The 18,987-nt window shown below is 41.7% G+C and overlaps 1 protein-coding gene across 1 annotated transcript in view; it reads right to left on the minus strand.

The window, feature by feature from the left end:
* Positions 1-995: 995 nt before the first annotated feature.
* Positions 996-18,987, minus strand: part of NIPAL2 (NIPA-like domain containing 2) — a gene marked incomplete at its 5' end in the record, with an annotated part of 30,520 nt that continues 12,528 nt past the window's right edge. Inside the window, 7 exons of the mRNA XM_010180456.1 lie at positions 996-1,090; positions 1,404-1,498; positions 3,409-3,472; positions 5,201-5,289; positions 7,693-7,828; positions 11,990-12,086; positions 18,680-18,801. Of these exons, the coding sequence (XP_010178758.1) occupies positions 996-1,090; positions 1,404-1,498; positions 3,409-3,472; positions 5,201-5,289; positions 7,693-7,828; positions 11,990-12,086; positions 18,680-18,801 (698 nt within the window). The remainder of the gene's footprint in view (positions 1,091-1,403; positions 1,499-3,408; positions 3,473-5,200; positions 5,290-7,692; positions 7,829-11,989; positions 12,087-18,679; positions 18,802-18,987) is intronic.

The following is an 18,987-nucleotide window of genomic DNA, read 5'->3' on the forward strand; positions in this document are numbered from 1 at the left end:
CAGTCTGGAGACAATACCATTTAATGAAGGAAAATTATACTGTGACTGTGACAATTTGTGATCCTGTTTCTCACAACCTTTCCTTATGTAGGATTGCCAGCAGTTTAGGAAGAAGGCAGAAGTTGCCCTACTTTTTGTTTTTAGGAGTATTTTAACAAGACACATCAAGGAGAGGAGCCTGGCTACCCCATTCCTTTTGGAGAACTTCATACTTTTTTCACTAAAACCTTGTTTTACTGAAAACAGAGGCTGAACCTTAGGCTAGACTGTACTAACAGATAGTACAGTCCAGACCAGTGCACAGAAATCTCCCAGGAGGATGTAAGATGTCAAGCATGGTTTCTTAGCTTTGCCTTGGCCGGACACCTTGAATATGAGCATGTGCACATGTGTCTGTGTTTATGGCAAATCTTCTCTTCCTTACCACTCCTCAAGTAAGTGTTTATTTCCTTGGAAGGTAAGAGAATTAATCTGGTATCAGAAGGTAATCAGGATTTTACCTCTACACATAATATAAAATGTGTGTGTATACTGTATATATACCCACAGTTTTGACTCCTGAGCAGGAAGAGTCAGATCTTTTGAAGTATTATACATATAGCAAAATACTTTGAAGTCACTCATTATAACTCGCCTAATTTCCCACTTTTGTCTTTAAGCATCTGAGCAGTTTCAAAGGGGAATTTTTGTAATCCTGTTCTGTGCTTATTTGCATTTTAAGGAAATTAAGACTCTAAAAATAGCCCCAAGAGGCATTGATACTAGAAGAATGTTCTATTTCATTAATGGTTATTTAGTTTTTCTTAAGGCTTCCTTTATCTTTAGAACACATCTGGGACATGCATGGGATAAAATAAGTAGGATTAAATAATACCATGACTCATCAACATACAAGAGTTCAACATATACTTGAATATGTCCAACAAAAAGGTGCTGCTGATCTTTGTTCCAGTGGTGTTCGTCTTGTCAATTGGCATGTAAGGTGCTTTCTTCTGTCAGCTTTGACTTTTCACCAAGTTGTCTTCATCATTCAAAGTGCCATAGCGTGAACTGTGAGAATCTGGTTGTATTTTGCTTGTCAATTTTTGTCCTAAGAAAATGGGGTGAGAGAAGGGAAAAACAACAACTCTGTGAAGAATTTTAATAGAACAAATCCCGCACCAATCCATCATTTAAACATTCTTTGCTCCAGTAATCATTGTTTTCATTTGACTGGCTGTAACAATAGCTTGGAAAATCTCTGAAAAATTCTTTGAAAAATCTGTTGGGAACAGAAATAGAAAATAAAGGAACAGTATATTTATTAAATATGACTAGAGCACATTTGTGACTCAACTCTCCTAAGTCATCCTATTATCTAATATCTCATTTTTAAAGACAGAGATGAAAAAAGCCCTACTTACCAGGAATATGTCCACAGTCAATAAAAGGAATTTGTAAATGCTCCTTCTTTTTATTTATTGCAATTACAAATACACCAAGGAAAGACAGGAGACACCTGCAAAATAACAGTGGCATAGTATCATTAGAAACAGTTCACTGCATCTGAGATGAGAATTTCTTTCCAAGTTTCTTTTGCAAGGACTTCCAAACCCAAGCTGCTCAGTTTATAAAGAAACTTTTCTTCCTGGCAGCTCTATAAATTCATCTCGGGCTCCCTTTCAGTCTAGTTTTTGCTTCCTGAAGCTTTATCAGTTCCAAAGGCTCTGCAGGCAAAATTACACTTTGAGCAATAAATACCTAATGAAATGCCTGTGAATCTGAGACCACAACATGTGAATCCCTGAGCAAATCTTCACAGAGTATCTAAGCTGGCATTCTAACATTTGCAGTTTCATTAACAACTACGTCTAGCTGCAGACAATCAACATCTCTGTTGTTTTTCTCATCTGACTGTGTCTCGGGGCAAGCTCTAAGCCAGGAGCATTGAGAAACTGCTATGCTTGGATAAATCTTTTATCTGCTCTGTGCTAGACACACAGCCATAATTCCTGCCTGCCAAATACATGGGTTGCATTTGCTCATCTCCATTTTCTGCCACTTTTCCTGCAGTCAAACAAGACAGCGCACCTACTCCAGTTCAACTGCAGAGAAGACGTCTGTAGCTATCAGCCTCATTTATTTGACAGCACTGTGTCAAGACACCTACAGCAGTTCTGGGAGATGCTTTTAACCATCTGTCCTGGTTTACTGGGACTGAATTTTAAAGTCTGTTTTCTGTTCAGGAGGAGAACTGCAATTCTGTAAGGACTACAACACACTATTTCAGGGGAACAAAGTGATAAGACACTTCGTTATAGGTTTTGGCTGGCACTGGTATGTGATGATCAAGGCCTTCATCTTGAGATGAACAGATGCAGAGGCTGGGGAAAGAGGAAGTCCAGGGTAGTTGACCCCATGCTGTCCCCAAACTGACCAATCAGTATTATTCTATACCATAACCTTCATGTTCACTATAAAATGGAGAGTTTTCTTGGGATGGCCCTTCCTCCTTCTTCCATGGCTGTCGTCTCAAGAGGGACTTGTCTACCATCCTACCCCTGCAGCCTACTCCCCTACTATATTGGCTGAGTATAACTCTATGTACTTTGTATTAATACTATTGTTGTTGTTATTATTATTAAATCTATTTCTATTTCAACCCTCAGATCTCCTTTCCTTTTCTTGATTCGCCTGCCCAGGTAGGGAGGAGTCATCAGGTGACAGAACATCTGTATAAACCACACCGCCATCTCACACCCATTATCAGGTGACTGATAATGCCACCAGTCTAACTAACTAGTCTAACTGCCACCAGTCTCTGGAGTTGTTACAGTGTTGGTAGCCAGCAGAAGATACCTGCTCTCACAACGCTTAGGCCCTTCTTCAAACATTTACTGTTAGCACCTTCTTAGCATGCTCTTGAACTTTTCTGCAGGCATGCTGTGTCTTTCTTGGAACAGGAAGACTGGGGAGAGATATTACAGTGCTGCCTTGTAGGCAAGCAGCTTATGTAATTGCCCATGCCTAATGGCAGCAAAGAGCAGCCAGACACGCAAGTGGAAAGTGACACAGGAGGAAGTTTCTCGCAGTTGTAAAAGCACCCCCTATAGCATGATCTTCGGTGGAAAGCATTGATTTCTTCCTCCTGCTGGAGGAACGCATGCAGCTGGTTTTTCATTCCATCGTGAGATTAGTAGTTCATAAGTATCTCACAATTTTATATATTTGGATACAAAACCAGGCCTCAAAACTCCCAAAGCACAGACATCAATCTTTCCTTTAATGTTTTTTTATCCTACTATAATGGGTATTCCATAATACTTTAATAACAAGATGGGTTTCTTCTTACTGAGAAAAGAAGGGATTCCACAAGGCAATGCTGTTTCAGTACAAACGTTAGTGCAGATTTTAGGCCAATATACTTACCCAAACAGAAACATGAACACGCTCAGCAAAGCTGCTCTTTGGAATTCCCGATAAAATATGACCCCTGGAATGTGACAGAAACAAGAATTGCAGATCTTGACTGGCTTCCAAGTGATATGAATTACAGCTGGGAGGGTCAGGAGCAGTGTCATGCTCAAACAGAGCAAAAAAATCCCAAACAAGGTATTAATACACACATCATGATGGGTTCACTTTATGTGCCCATATTCCATTATCCTGGCTTTCTCAAGACACTGCATGGGACCGGAGAAGATTTAGTCTCTCAGGTTGGAGCATATTCCATGTTAGTGACTGCACAGATGCAGGTATTTTTTGCATTGTCAGCAACAGTTTTTATGCAAGTCAAACTCAAGGTCTTATTCACAAGCAGTCATATCAATGTAGCTAACAGGTTCTTCATGGATTTAGTTAAGCCACCCCAATAGACCATGCGGACATCTCAACTCAAATTGGGAACAGGTTTTCAATTACTAGCTGTGTTCCTGATGTTTACACTAAGTTAAGGGCTCCAGCAGCCAAGGTTGCCAAATCTTTCTGGCTGAAGGGATCACCAGCTCTTTCTGGTCACCCCTTTTCCAGGAATTAGCACCTCTGCAGTGGAGGTGACAGAACCAGATGTGTATCTGGATCTCAGCTGCCCAAATTCAAGGCCAAGTATATTAGATTTAAACCTTTGATGAGCATAGTTGTGCTTAGAAACACCAGAGTGTGAACTGGTGCAGCTGAAGTGTGACTTATCTTTGAAGACTGTAACTTGGGATGAGGGAATCATGAGGTGAGGCTTCTTCCATGAGCACCCAGCAAGATTCGACAAAGGTTGTTCTACTAAGCCCTATGCTGGTTTAACTAACCTGGTGCAAATGCATGTGTATCCAGTCTCAAAGCTATTAAGCCATTCCTGAATAGGTACTTGATCTCTTAAGGAGGCACAAGGCCAAATTCCCCATATGGTCACAAGAACGCAACCCCTTTTTGGCACAAGCCTCCTCTCAGTCACAGAGTGTAGATCTCTTCTAACACAGGTGCTGAGGCAATCTGTGCGTGCAGCTAACTCCCCTTCTCATTAATGGCAGCTCGGCATGAGAAACTCCTGCACAGCAATGACAGGAAAGCCCCCAGTGTGTGTTAAAATGAGTCATAAACGTTTTAACAACATGATCATTTTGGCTCATTGCTGATACAGCATCTTAGTCATCCTCCCTGCTCATGTTCTTACGCTGTGCACCATTTCCAAGATTTGCAGTCCCTCTTTAACAATGCTGAGTTCAAAGTTCTCACCCAGAATAAAACGTTAAATGCTTAAAAGGTCTTTGGAGTAATTTTATTTCCTTAACTTAACCTAGAATTCCACCTTCTGAAACAGAATATACACTAACTACTATGAAACACAGCTGGCTGTCATTTGAGAAGTTTGCCAGGCTGTTAAAATTACTCTACCAGTTCGGATATGGAGAGGCTGGTGTGCACATGGTAAACGCATTTACTGGATGTCAAGAGGAGGCTAGGATAAATGAAGGTACTTCTAGTGAGCCATCAAAGCACAGTAAATAGTACACATCAATTCTGGAAATGCTAGAATTTGCTTATTTTCATTTTGCTTCAAAAGTTGTGAACCTATTCATTTTTCAGAACTTAAACACCTGTCACTTCGGAAAAACTTCTTTCTGTGAAGACAAACATGACTGACTTGTGTTCCTGTTCACAGGCAGTCATTCTTGAAAACCTGATGTTTAGAAAATTACTCTGTAGAGGCAGAAGGCCAGAAACAAACCTGAAATGGTGGCACTGGTGGTGAAGAACACAAAATTTACAGGCACAACTGCTGTTGCTTCATACAGATGCATTGCTTGATTCAAGAACCTGGAAAACAAGCATTATTGCACCTCATGCCTACAAAAGCTTCATTGCACTTTAAGTCAGGTTAAGCCACTTTATGCCAGTTTTAACAATAAGTGTGACCATTTCATACCATAATAGCAAGTAGCCCTGGACAGATGCATACATGTATTGAATTTACCTTCTGGTTTTGACTCTGCAGATTACAAACAAATAGGTGAAAGCAAGAAGGGTGGTGTGGATTCTTCTGGCCATAGGCTGTTACTGGAGAGTTCTTTGAAGCACTGTTGGAAAAACTTTGTCTGCCACAGATAAAGCAGGAATACTAGGGTATTACTGCCTATGATCTGCATCAGTTCTTGGAAGCACTGCTGCCTGTGAGCAGCCAGGAACAAGTTGCTCTAATTTAAACAGGTTGTGTAAGGGTGTATTTCCAGCATGGACATGAACATGCAAGTCCTCACAGGAACTGTTTCACTTTGCTGAAGCCACATTACTGCTACTGCATGATCCAATTTGGCTAAAACATGTATTTGCATGTTTATCCATACAATCATATCCCAGACATGCTCTGTCCTGCCAGGAAGGTCCAGGAAGGTGGCTCCAAGCCTGTGCTCCTTGGGATGAAAACTCTCCGCTGTGCTCCTCAGAAAGGCAACACAAACCCTCACCAGAATAATGAGCAAGAGTGTGCAGGACCACATGAGTGTACACTGCACACAAACCTGCAGAACTGCGACATTGAGTATTGACATAGAGCAGCCTGCACTGTCTTCATCAGCGGCTGAAAAAGGCGAAGCAATTAACCCACTTGTATGGAGACGACCGCTATCAACATTTACCCATAGGGTGATGAATCATGAGTGTGAACTCTCAGATGCACTGACAGATACTCTGTTATGTGAATGGTGCATTTCAGACCAAAAGTGAAAAATCAGGAGGCTGCAGAGTGTACTCAAATCCTATAAAAAGAACCACACTTAAATGTTTCACTAGTACAATATATGTGCACAGTAAAAGTCCAAGCTTGGATCTGTTTTAGCCATTAAAGTAATTGCATGGTTATTTTAGCAACTGTTGAACAGTCTCCATGGTGCTTTAAAAATAAAGAAATCCTACATATCCACAGGATAGTCAGGATTTTGAAGTCATTGAAAACACCTCATTATTTTCTCCTATTTGCAACAAACTTGGTCACAGGGACTAAAACAGTGATACCAAGGCCCAGCATTGAATCCAAGAGGATGTTGCAGCACAGGCTGTTCTGAGCTAACACTCGTCAGTCAAATAAAATAAGAGAGGAAACAAATAAAAGGAATAATTTAGACTGACAGCACTGTCTCCATTAGAAAATGTGTCCAATAAAGAAGAGAGAAAGAGACACAGAGCCCAGGGAATGAAATGGGCACATTTCACTTCTGTTTTAATTTTGACCCAGCAAATGAAAGGAAGAAAAAACTGGCAAGAGGGAGAGGTTAATTCAGCAGTTCCCTATTTACCAAGCTTTTATTTCCTATTTTTAAATGCCCTGAGCTGTTCTCCCAGCAAAGACAAGCTGGATGTAAATCACTCTATAATCTGTTGCAGGGGAGTTCCTGAGTCAGCCATGGAGAGTCACTGCATAATAACGCATGGACTTTCTGCTTCCACATGGGAATGGTATGTTCTGCCACGAGAACGCTGGGTTGGCTCTTCTACGGGAAAATAATCATGCGAGTAAACACTCAGACTCGCACTGGAGCAGTCTAGATGAGATTACTGAATGATGCTATCAGCACCTGAAGCAGAGGGACCGGCATAAAGGGAATGGACTCTCAGCTCAGCTGCAAGTCATATTTTACCATGCTGCCACCCCCAGCAATCTGCAAAGGCAGCATAAAACAATCACTTAGCAGGCCAGAGGCCAGCAGGGAAAACTTGGACGTCCTCTGCTCACCAAAAGTTAACTGTTTCCTAAAAAGGTACAGACATACAGGGCAGCAAAGTGCATCATGCAGATTTAACAGAGGCAGGGTAAACTCTCTTCTTTAATCTGATGAGGGACATAAGGTAGGGAGAAGAGATGCATAATGAGGGTATATATGGGCATTTGATTATTCAGCAATTAAGGTTGCTAAAAGTAACAAAAAAAACCCAAACATATATTTCATTTCATAGGTTCAAAACCTGTGCCAAAACTAGAACTAAATCTGGGAAGACCTTGTATAAGGTGATGAGGTGGTATACATGTAATTAATCAACTATAAACTGAGAAATAAAGCCTAAATAAACAGTACAATCAGGTGCAGGCAATTCATGCATCTGTCAAGGCTCTGACAGGAGTTTGTTCTTTTAAGTGCACCTTGGATCTGAAGTCAATATCAGTACTGAACAAAACCAACAAATTAATGGGTGCAAGGGTTAGGAGATAAGTAGAAACTCACTCACTTGACTTGGAAAGCACAAGATGTTGCCATTAAAATAATCATTATGTAGAAAACAGGGTAAGTTAGCTGCATTTTCCCCTTTGCAGAGAGTGTTACCATGCTGGCCACGGCCTTTACAGCAATGACAGTCAGCGATGCTGAAAGGGAAAGAGAGAGATTAGCAGGGCAAGATACACAGGAGGGACCTCAGAGCATCAGTGAGGGAGGACAAGGTGCTAGGTCAGTCACAGGACTGATCACCTAAAAAGACACTGAGGTAGGATTTGGGCACCTAAAACCAATTGTGCAATTTTATAAACACTCACTAAACTACTGCCTAAACTCAGAGTGGCCTTAACTCCATGTGTACTTCGTGTTTTCCTTTTGTTTTCCCTTTGTTTTCCTTCTTGTAGCACTGAGGTCTGCAACCCTGCATCTATCCAAAGTTTCCCCATTTTCACCAGAGTAGGTGAGGTTAGAGCCTCATAAAACAAAAAAGAACTGGACCCATTTACCACTGCTAGGCACACGTCCTAAGCACTGGACTACCAGTTGGAGGTTTTACAACAGCCTCCACATCTTCCAGACATACTTTATTTAGCTCCAGCTGCTAATTTGGAGCCCATGTTGCATTATTGAGGAGAGGTCTCGTTAACCGTTCAGAGCAGCTGGGACACCTAATAGCAGCCTGCATGTCACACCGGCAACCTAAAATAAATCCTCTTGCTCAGGATTTCTCTGCTGAGACAGGAGCTGGTCGATGTTGGACAAAGCTGACTTCTGGGATCGCATCGCAAAGCACCTAACTCCCCCTATGGGTTATGTACGGAGAGCAGACAACCAACACAGCATTTCATTTTGGGGGTCAGGTTCTTAAGACCGTTTACAGGATTTAGCTCGGAAAATAGAATACTTCAGGAGTGTGTTTTCCATCCATTTAGTCATTGCATCACCACAAACAAATCTCAGACAGCAGGCAATGGTTTTAATACACATCTCCAGTTTGAAGAAGTCTTGCAATACACATCTTTTAGAAAAGAGGCTGACAGTTTATCTAAAAGTTATTTTAGATTTCCTTTCGGAGTGTGCTCAGTTTGTTGAAGCTAACCCAAGTAGGCTGTGATTGCTGCAAGTAAAATGCAACAAATTCAAACAGAACTAAAAATTATGAGAGTCAGGGTGTGGAGATGACCTTTGAAGAAAAGCAATTAATCGTCAGGAGCACCGTCCCCTCGCTGGGCTCCAGCATTTCCAGAGCTGAGAAATGTTGGATTTCAGTGGTCTGATTCATTCTCCCATCACTGCAAAATTCAGATTGGCAGGGAGAGCTACGCTGTGCAGAATCTTCAAGCCAAGGGTTTGGGAGAAAAAAGGTGGGGGAAGAAGAATGGGTTCAGGTCTGTAGTTTTGATTGCAAACATTTTTCTTATAGCAAGTCTAAAAGTTCAGGGGGAGTTTAAGCGTTGCATACATCTTGTGATGATCCTGTTCAACATCATGAAATTCACTGTTATAACGATAACCAATAAGTACTTCACTTCTAGCTCTGTAATCGAAATAGGTGGAGCGGTTTAACAAGCAGCAGTAGAAGTCAGCAGAGGAGGTCAAATCCTGGCCTGCAGTGGTGCTAATGGTATGATAAAAAGCCAAATAATGTACTCAAACCCCAACAAGCAGCCTACATAAAAACTGAGACTTGCATTCTAACATGGGGGAATTGTAATTTTAAAACAACACTTAAAGGTAAAAATTAGTAGTTTAAATTGTCCAGATGAGGGTAAAGATTGCCAAAAAACTCTTTATGATGAAAGAGCAGCTTCTGTCCCTTATGATTTTAACAAACCAGAATGGAAAACATAAGGGGTTTTTTTGCTTTGCTTTGTTATTTTTTTTAAAGTTGAATGATCATTTAATTAAAGTAGCCCTGGAATAAATTTCAAAACATAGGAAATGGTTTTCCTATCTCTTCTAGAATGACCTCCACCAAGGCTAGCATGACAAATGATGTCACTTTCCAGCTGTTAGGGCAGGAAACTCAGAAATCCCACTTTAATCTGAAATATTTCCCTCAAAACTTATAACTCCCAGTATATACGTGAGGTAAGATAATTCTCACCAAATGAACTTGCAGAGCTGTACTAAGCAAAATGTTTGCAGATTTTACGTTCACCTCTGTATTTTCTTCATAATGGAATTAGCTCTCATATCCAGTGAAACACACAGGCTGTTCTCTCTCTAAAGAAACCTTTCTACATTTCATTTACATCTGTACGAACCCTCCACCAGAACTGTATCTGTGCAGACATGAGAAAGGGTAGAAATCCTCTTCCATGAGCTTCCGCCAAGACTCTAAGCCTTGTCCACCCTTTCCGCAGGCAGGGTCCTCCAAGGGCAGTGCCCGTATCAGAGGGCTGGAAGAAGAGCTTTTGGGCCCTCTCTCAGCTCCCTGTCACTTTGCTCAGCAGAAAGGTTGGAGAACAAGCAGACGGCTCCAAGTGTAGCTTTGTGGGGACTGCCAGGCACCAGAATGGCTGGAGGAACCAAAGCCAGCCCCAGTTCTGGGTTTCCTGCTTGAGGGAAATGTCAGTATTTCAAAAGTTCCCATGAAGCAGGATTTGTTTGTTTGTGTTTTTTTTAATATAGCAGAAATAATGACACATTTTTCCTGAAGCTGCATATGCTCACTAAAACCTCAGCAGCCACCAGCTGAAATTGTTATTTTTGGTTCATTGGAGCCTAACCACCGAGCTGCAGTCAGTGCCTGCTGGGGCATATGTTCAGCATCTCCATGTATCCCTTGGGCACTGGTGGCATCAGGGCTGGCAAGTTCCATGGCAAAACAACCATGGAGGGCTACACAGCCCAAGAGCCAAGGCCTCTCCAAGCCATGTGTTGACCTTGCTTGGGACAGCCATCATGGTGGGTCTGCTCAGAACTGCAGCAGTCAAGTCCTGAAGTCCATCTGGGGATCTTCAGGCTTCCAGCTACAGGAAAAGGAGGCTGGACCCGCTCATTGCTCAGGAGTGCACAGTGCTTCATGCTCCTCATGGCAGGGGTGGAAGCTGCAGAGCAGCTCAGGCAAGCTCTACCAAAGGTCTCAGGCTCCATGCTAGGACTCACACTTCACCCCTCCAAAACAAGAGCAGTGGAACAGTTAGGCCTAAGACTTTTGGGGCTTTATCTCTGCCTTGTGCAGCGAGCATGGAAATCCTTCAAGGCTTCTGCAGAGCTACAGATCTGAATGTTCCTAGTACTGGGAAATTTAAATGGGAAGACTGTCCCCAAAAAGCTGATCTGGAAGTCTGAGCTTTTCTGGTGGGTGAGAAACCAGGCAGGGATCTGAAGGAAAACAGTTAATAAATCTGTGAGCGTTTTTCACATTCATTTAACTCCAAATTGTGTAACTGGCAAACATTAGTGAAATTCTGCTTTATCAAAACCCTTGTGACCAGTTCCATTAGAAATCTGCTTTATAAGTCTTTGCAGACTGATACATGCATGCACTGAACTCAGTGAAAATATAACTTCAATGGCACAGTTCAAGCACCTTTCACTTCAACCAAAGAAATGTGGTGTCCTGTCAGGTTTTCATGGAGAAGACACAAGGTAGTGACAAATTCTTAATGTACACCTGCAAGCAGTAGAGCTTTAGAGATAGCCTTCTGACATTTTCCAGAACTGATTCAAGTTTAACTTTGTTGAAAGCTGCCTGACAAAATGAGCACCTTTGTTTCCCTGGGTACTGATTGTGGCAACGTTAATCAGGAAACGAACTTCAGTGGCCCTCTGAGTTCTTGCTATGCTTTGAAAAGGTGGTAAAGTATGAAATGTTGCATATTCAAACAGGCATAGCTAACTCAAATAAAAGTTTCCATACTTTTTCTGTCACAGAAATCACTTCATTTGCTTACAGAGTGCTTACAAAGTCTGAAACTGCTCTGTTTTAAGAAACTTATTCTCACAGGTAGCCAGCTCTCCAAAACAAGTTTTCAAACAATCCCCTTTCCCAGGATCTAAAGCTAAAGTGTTTTTAAAAAAAAACCACAACCCAAGCCTACAGAATTCCATTGCACACAGCATACTAATTTCAGAAAATCTGTAAAAAGAGATAGTCCCAGCAATAAGCATAGAAACTATGTTTCATAATCAGCTTTTCTCTTCAAAAAGAGACCACAGTAAAAATCTGGTGAAATGTTTCAGTGATTGTCCTTCAGCACACTGCTTTAAAATGACCCTGATCTAAATTAGCTGGGGATGCTGAGTGACAAGAAATTCTCAAGTAACTGACAGGAACATTAAAGTGAATAATATGTTCTTACCCAGTAGTGCCACCATCATTAACAAAACCACGATGTGCTTCACAGCCTTTCTTTTGTAAAAATAGAGGAGAATGCAGAATATTATAATTTCTAACATCTGAAAATAAAAGGGAAGAAAGTTAGAGCTGTGAAACTATGTAATAAAGGCTTCATTCAAAGTCTTTGAGATGTCACATTCCTTTTCTCCACTCAAACAGTTCAAAGAATTACTTTATTAAGCACCTTCTGCTAAAAACTAACCTTATTGCCAGTTGACAGAGTTATCAAACAACTGTCGTCATTTATCCTTCCTATTATAGCAAAAGTTAAACTTTGAGCATTTCTTATTTTTTTAGCTTTTCTTTTTGCACTTCTAGCTATATTTTATCACTGGTAGCATTGAGAAGACTCTTTTTAATGTGACAGCAAATATACCCATGCTTATTGGTAATAATTCTTACAGAAACTCTGTTTATAATTTCTATGGAATAACACACTTACCTGGAGGAACAGCAGTCTCTTCTAGCCATAGTATTTCTAATGTCTCTCTTTGTGGCATGCAAGTTTACTTTTGCTATCCTCTTTGCCCTTCCCTCCAGTCCTACTGAATAAAATCCTCTCAAATGCTGTCTTCCTGTTCAAACCTTCTGCCATACATCATAAGGAGGAAAACATTTATTTTGTGTGGTGGTTCTCAAATCACAGGTACCTATCAGGTACCTTGGAAGGCTCAGTGACACACTAACAGACCACACTGCAGGACATCTGCAGTTGCTGAAGCAACTGTGTGCAGTCCAAACTTGCTCCTTCAATAACATCCGACAGCTAAATGACAGACAGTTAAATTTATTGTCTTGCTGTTAATGTGTCTCTTTGCAGATTCCCTCAGTAAGTCTTGCCTTTTCTGCATCATCAGCTCAGCAGAAGCTCTCTGCCACCCAAATCACTGCTCAGCTTTACTCTGTGCTGGAGAGCCAGGCAGGTGAAATGGCTTCAGGGAGTAACAGCTTCCACATCTGCAGCATCTCAAAAGCATGAGTATCCTCCCTCCTTCCCATGGTGTAAGGCAGTTGCCAAAATACCCCTCCATGCTTAAAGAAAATAGCAAGTGCAAGAGCCAAAAAGCTTCTGTGAAACCCAGAGGATTTATGAAAACAAATATCATGGACCTCAGCACTGACAGGTGCTCAGAAGCCTGGTAGCCTTAGAGACTCCACAGAGAAAGAAAAGTTCACTTGTGCGTGTTGGAAAGTAATCAAATAGGGGAAATAAGACAGAAAATGAGATTGTCATCATTACAGAATCTGGTTATTGCCATTTTAACCAACAAAACAATTCATAGAAAAATCTCATGTCTATCTCCTTGGTTTCGTCACCAACATACTATTTTGTTTTATAATGCCACTCTTCTCTTAAACCAACAGTCACCATAAGGCAGCACTCGACTCGAAAAGACCAGGGCATTGTGCTGATGAAGTTTCTAAAGAAGCCACTGAAGAGTTACTAGCAGTGGTTATATAACTCAACATAGTCAATGTCCTATTTTGGAGAGCGACTGCAGCAGGAAAGCAGTCATCAGCTACATTAAGATACACTAAAATTCTCTACCACACTCACACCTCCCCCAGTTTAGTAGTGTTCAAAAATATGAACAGAACATAATTATGCTTTAATTAACTTTTTTATTTACTTTCATGTTGATCCCTTGCTCTCAAAGGCAACCAAGAGACAATTACATCTCAGAACATTAAAAACACAAATTTGGAGTTTATACCACCTTTCTTTTAAAAAATATCTAATATTTATCACAAGAGTTTTTTAAAAAATCAAAGTGTTTGGGTTTTTTTTAATTGTAAAATGTATGGAATAGAATAACGTGTGGAATGGAAAAAACAGCATTTTGCTGTTGGTTAAGAAAACACATCCCTAGACTAATCCTCGCTTAATAGTCTTTGCAATGTCTCGTGGAGTGCTGGTCTCATCTCCCTCCAAAGTAACATCCCTTCCTGCCAGGCTTGCACCTAGAGGTGGATGCTGGGCCACTAGAGGGTAGAGCAGAGGCCTTTCCCTCAGTCACACAGTAACTTGGCCATCTTCCCCAACTTTGCTCAGCCATGTAACTGAGCATGTCTAAATCAGGAACCAAGGCAGAAGTCATGTTAAGATCTTCAGACACATGAGTTCATCTTGGCCTTCCTGTGAAAAACTACAACTGGGAGCTTGAGAGGAGCAATAAAGGTAGCAGCTTCGCTCTTCATGCCACTAGCAAACACATTCTGGGGCCAGAGGTGAATATCACATTATCAGGCTGGAGCTACAACAGCCAACAAATAGCTTCAGTTGCTATTTTGACAGTGAACAATTGCTAATGGAATCAAAGAAAGCTGCGCTAAATAAATATTCCTCACATGGAATGGTACTGAGGCCAAGAAAGAAGTTCCAGAGATGTCCCAGGTATCCTCTTCCATGATGTGCCATTTCAGGACTGGCACACAGGATGGTGTGACTGGGATGGGGCCGGGGCACCAGGTGACTCAGTGCTGTGAGATCTGCTTCCCTCCAGTGCAAACCTGAGCACCCATCACCTCTCCCAGCCCCTAGGACTGATTGCCAGAAGGAGTGCAAAAACCCATGAGACGGCCCTACTGTAGGCAGCCAGCTACACCTCAACTATTGATTTATTTTATATCGCCTAGACAACTTTAATCACAATGCCAACAGAGGGAAGAACCATTATTTGCTGGCTCTAACTGCTCCATCACATCAGCTCTGGTGCGCCACTCCCTCTTCCACCTCACTCCGACCCCCAGAGTAGCAGGTAGTGCCGAGCACCACTGACCTCGACTGAGCCAAGTCACTGTTGCTGGCTCTGTCCATCAGACCTCTGTCAGTCCTCAGCCTGTTATCAGCTCTTCTCTTGCTAAAGCTGCCATAAAGTTCCACTGTGACCTCCTCCTGTTTAAAAGCAAACAAACCCACCAAGAAGACTCACTTCTGAAAGGAAAGAGACCAGCAAAACCATCAAAAGGACATAAAAGGATCCCTGATGGCAGCTCTGGAAGGGACGCACAGGTCTGAGAGCTTGGCTGCTTCTGCCTCCTGGGAAACCCCCAAGAGCAGCAGTGCTGTGGGGCCAGAGATGGCAGTCCTGTGCCCGAGCCTGGGGAGAAAGCTGATGCTTGTTTTTCAGGACTGTGATTTAAGTTTACTCAGCTCTGTTAAGTCTCGCACACTAAGCATGAAATTCAAACAATTTGTCCTCACCTTTTCCTGCCCAGCAGCCAACCTACTCTTCCATGGTACTTTGCTGCTTGGTGACCCACCAGCAGGTCACTTTTAATTACAAGACAAGGGAGAGGCCACCACATTGAGTCACACTGCAAGCAAAGCGCTTGGCTCCTAACAGGACCTTACACAGACAGGGACCCTCCTGGGGTGCCCAGGCTGTTGCCTATGATTGTCTCCTCAAAATTACCTAAAATAGTGCTTGCTCTCATAGTTCATAGCTGTGGTAGTGTGAAATACGAAGTCCAGGAGTGGGACATGCATAGATTGTATCAGCTTCACATATTCTCCTTAGAGGAATTGGAGGAACTTGACCTGCTTACAATAATTTTTGCTATTATAACTAATCTCCACTGAAGTCTCCTAAAGGCCACATTTTGTCAATTTTTTTTTTTATAATCATGATGTTTTCCATGTTTCTAAGCATTACCAGAGGGCACCAGAACAAAATATCACATTGTCTGCCTCAACTGTTTTTCTGGGATATACAGCAACATAGGGACCAATGAACCAGAAGGGTCTTCCAGGCACTTTGAAGGAAAAGCATAAATGAACCTGACTTTACAGAGATTAAATATTAAAAATGCAATACTCGCTGTGCTTCTGTTTGGGGAAACCTAAGAGATTCATCTATTATTGATGTCTTCTGTAGTGACTCAAAGTGCACATAAGCAAAAGAGAAAAAAAACCAAGCCAGGATAGTTGTTCTTGCTCAGACATGATTATGCTACTGCAAAGTCTCAGGAGGTGACTCAAAGTTGTCTCATGTGGGAACTAGAGGCTATTTCTGCAGAGCTCCTCTGATGCCAGTGCAGTGCCACACGGGGATGGTTTATCACCCACACAGAACATTTTGTACCACTGGGGCTTTGTATTTCTCAGCAGACCACACTTCAGGGCTACTTTTAGAAAGGCTGTTGGACTGTGTTATACTGCTGTACTGTCTGCTTGTTATATATTTGTACTGGAAACTCTGCAACTTCTGCTGCACTTTTTCATATCTCGGCAGCCAACCTGTGCTAGGCATTTTACAAACAATTATGGAGAGTTAGATCCCTGCCCAAAGAGAATGCTTATAGCAGGGTTTGCTTGAACTTCCAGCAGCACACCAGGATAATCAGGCTGGTATCTCAGTCTCTTGTGTAGCCTTTATCTCCTCCCTCTTCTTTGGACAGAGGAAGCTCAAAACAAATAAATCCAGGGAGAAGAAGGAACAGATAAAGCTTGATAAGTTGTTGAGTCAACAAGATTTGCTGTGTACTTGCTCCATCCTTTCCTGCAATCCATGCTGTGCATGTAGAATTAGATGCTGGCTGAGTCAAGGAAGAGAGAGAAGAGGAGAAAGGAAGTCCAAGGCTTACCTACCACCCTTTCATAATATTTCCTAAGAAGAATACAGCACAGTCTTCCTAGGCATTCAGGTGTGTTTATATTAACTTTTCCTGAAACAAAGTCAAAAAAGTCCTCAGGTGGGGAAAAGCCCTTTTCCAGGAACCTGTTGGTATTAAGAAAATGCGAACAGCCTATGTCACAGAAATTTCTGGTGTGGATCCACTGGATGTGGATGGGAAGTTTTCTCCCTCCACCACCTCTTCATAAATCATAGAATTATTAAGGTTGGAAAAGCCCTCTAAGATTATCAAGTCCAACTGTCGACCCAACACCACCATGTCCACTAAAGCACGTCCTGAAGTGCCACAACTATGCATTTTTTGAATACCTCTAGGGGTGGTGACTCCATCACTTCCCTGAGCCACTCTGGCTTGTAATGCTTGACCACTCTTTCATTAAAGAAATTTTTCCTACTTGGCAGAACTTGAAGCCATTTCCTCTCGTCCTATTGCTAGTTACTTGAGAGGAGAGACCAATACCCACCTCAATACAACCTCCTTTAATGTAGCTGTAGAGAGCAATAAGGTGTCTCTTCAATCTCCTCTTCTCCAGACTAAAGAATCCCAGTTCCCTCAGCCAGTCCTCCTAAGACTTGTACACCAGACCCTTCACCAGTTTCTTTGCCCTTCTCTGGACACGCTCCAGAGAGTTCAAATGAGTGAGTCAGCAGTTTAAAATCAGTGCCTAAATTGCCAGGCTGTTTCAGTATCTATAGGTGGAACTGCACAGTACAAGGGATAACCAGTAGAAAAGAGAGAGTCCTCTAGTGAGCACCAAGCCCCTTGTTCTGAACCTCATTCTAAAGAAGTCCCACTCCCTACACTGATTACACAGATTTGCTGAAGCTCCTGCTGAGACTGAAGCTACTCTTACTGAGTACCTCAAAACTCCTGGGCATTGCCTTCAAAACCTCTCTACTGCCTGACTGGAAGTGCACATTATGATTTATGTAGCATGATCATTAATTTCTTCCACTGAACAGTATCGCCATCTTTCTGGAGCTTTTAAAATGCACAAAAATTGAGCAAGAGGATCAAGATTTTTTGTGTGTGTTATCATATACTTTGTGCTTAACCAGTAGTCTCATGGGTAGTTAAGATGTATTTAAAGCCTGCAGGTTAGCTAAAAGATTAAGGTCCTTAAATTGTCTACTTAATGGCTTTCTAACTGAGCTTGCTTGCTGAGCAAAGCCTGGGCACTAATAATCTAACCCAGGTGAGTCACTTCACTGGGGAAAAAGTAACTGCTTCTGAAGCTCCTACATTGCATCTTTTGCATTCAGCTGGTGGAACAAATTCTCAGCATTCCAGAGGAAAAGAGAGAGAAATTCCTCCTACTCACTCTGTTCTTGTTCCTGATGCTAATTAAATACATCAAAGAAAACATGTGGTATTTGAAGCTTGTATACAGATACTTTAATCAAAATGGTATTTTTGTATTTGAATTCAAACTCAGGTTCAGATTAACCTGAGTGGTAGTGAAGCAGGCTGCCTCTCCACATCTCAACTCCATACAAAGCTCCTTTCAGACAGGCTTAGCAACATGGGGTTAAAACAGAGTGATAGGAAAGAAAAAAGCAGGACCAAGAGCATACATAGACTGAGTTTTAAAAGCGTACGTCCATCACATTCCAGAAAAGCACTGTAACTTAGAGGTACATGCACACAGTGTGGCACAAACACATATATAGGAAATATAAGCAGTGCCAATATTTAGGTTTTCCCTCAAGCCCACCAAAACCCAAAATCTTTCCATTCTTCTTAAACCTGCTAAACAACTAAACTAAAAAACTGAACTTAAACCTTCCTAAACAACTGTGACTTCCCCTGGCATGCAGTTCGAAAGACACCTTTTGGTTCAGCATATTTTAAGCCTGGGGACTGACGTGATGAACCAGAAACTTGCTGTCTCTCCTATGAAAATCACACAATTTGTCTTCAGGAGCAGTTTTTCTGCCACTAATTCATAATGCTGCAAAAAGCCAGTGAACCCCAGTTTTTTTGGTTTAGCGAGTAGTATGATCCAGATACTCACCGAATACACCAAAAAAGACCAGCTCACTAAGTAATTCTGTACTTGTCTTGCTGTGAGCTCCTGGGGTACATTTGGAGCGAATGTCACCAACAAGTATGTCCCTGTTACTGTCAGTGTTCCTCCTTTAAAGAAAAGGACACATTATTTTGGTAATACAATATTTGCTAATCATGGCCATCCTTGTTCTCCAGCTGATTTGGAAACAGTTTCTAGAAGAAAATTTAAGACCATTTAATCAGACCTGGTCTTAGGTACTTGAGTTGCCCTGCAATTGTGGTCCTATCTAGTGTAATTTTTATTAAAGATTC

This window comes from Mesitornis unicolor, unplaced genomic scaffold (genome assembly GCF_000695765.1).
Source record: "Mesitornis unicolor isolate BGI_N332 unplaced genomic scaffold, ASM69576v1 scaffold12023, whole genome shotgun sequence".
Taxonomy (NCBI): domain Eukaryota; kingdom Metazoa; phylum Chordata; class Aves; order Mesitornithiformes; family Mesitornithidae; genus Mesitornis; species Mesitornis unicolor.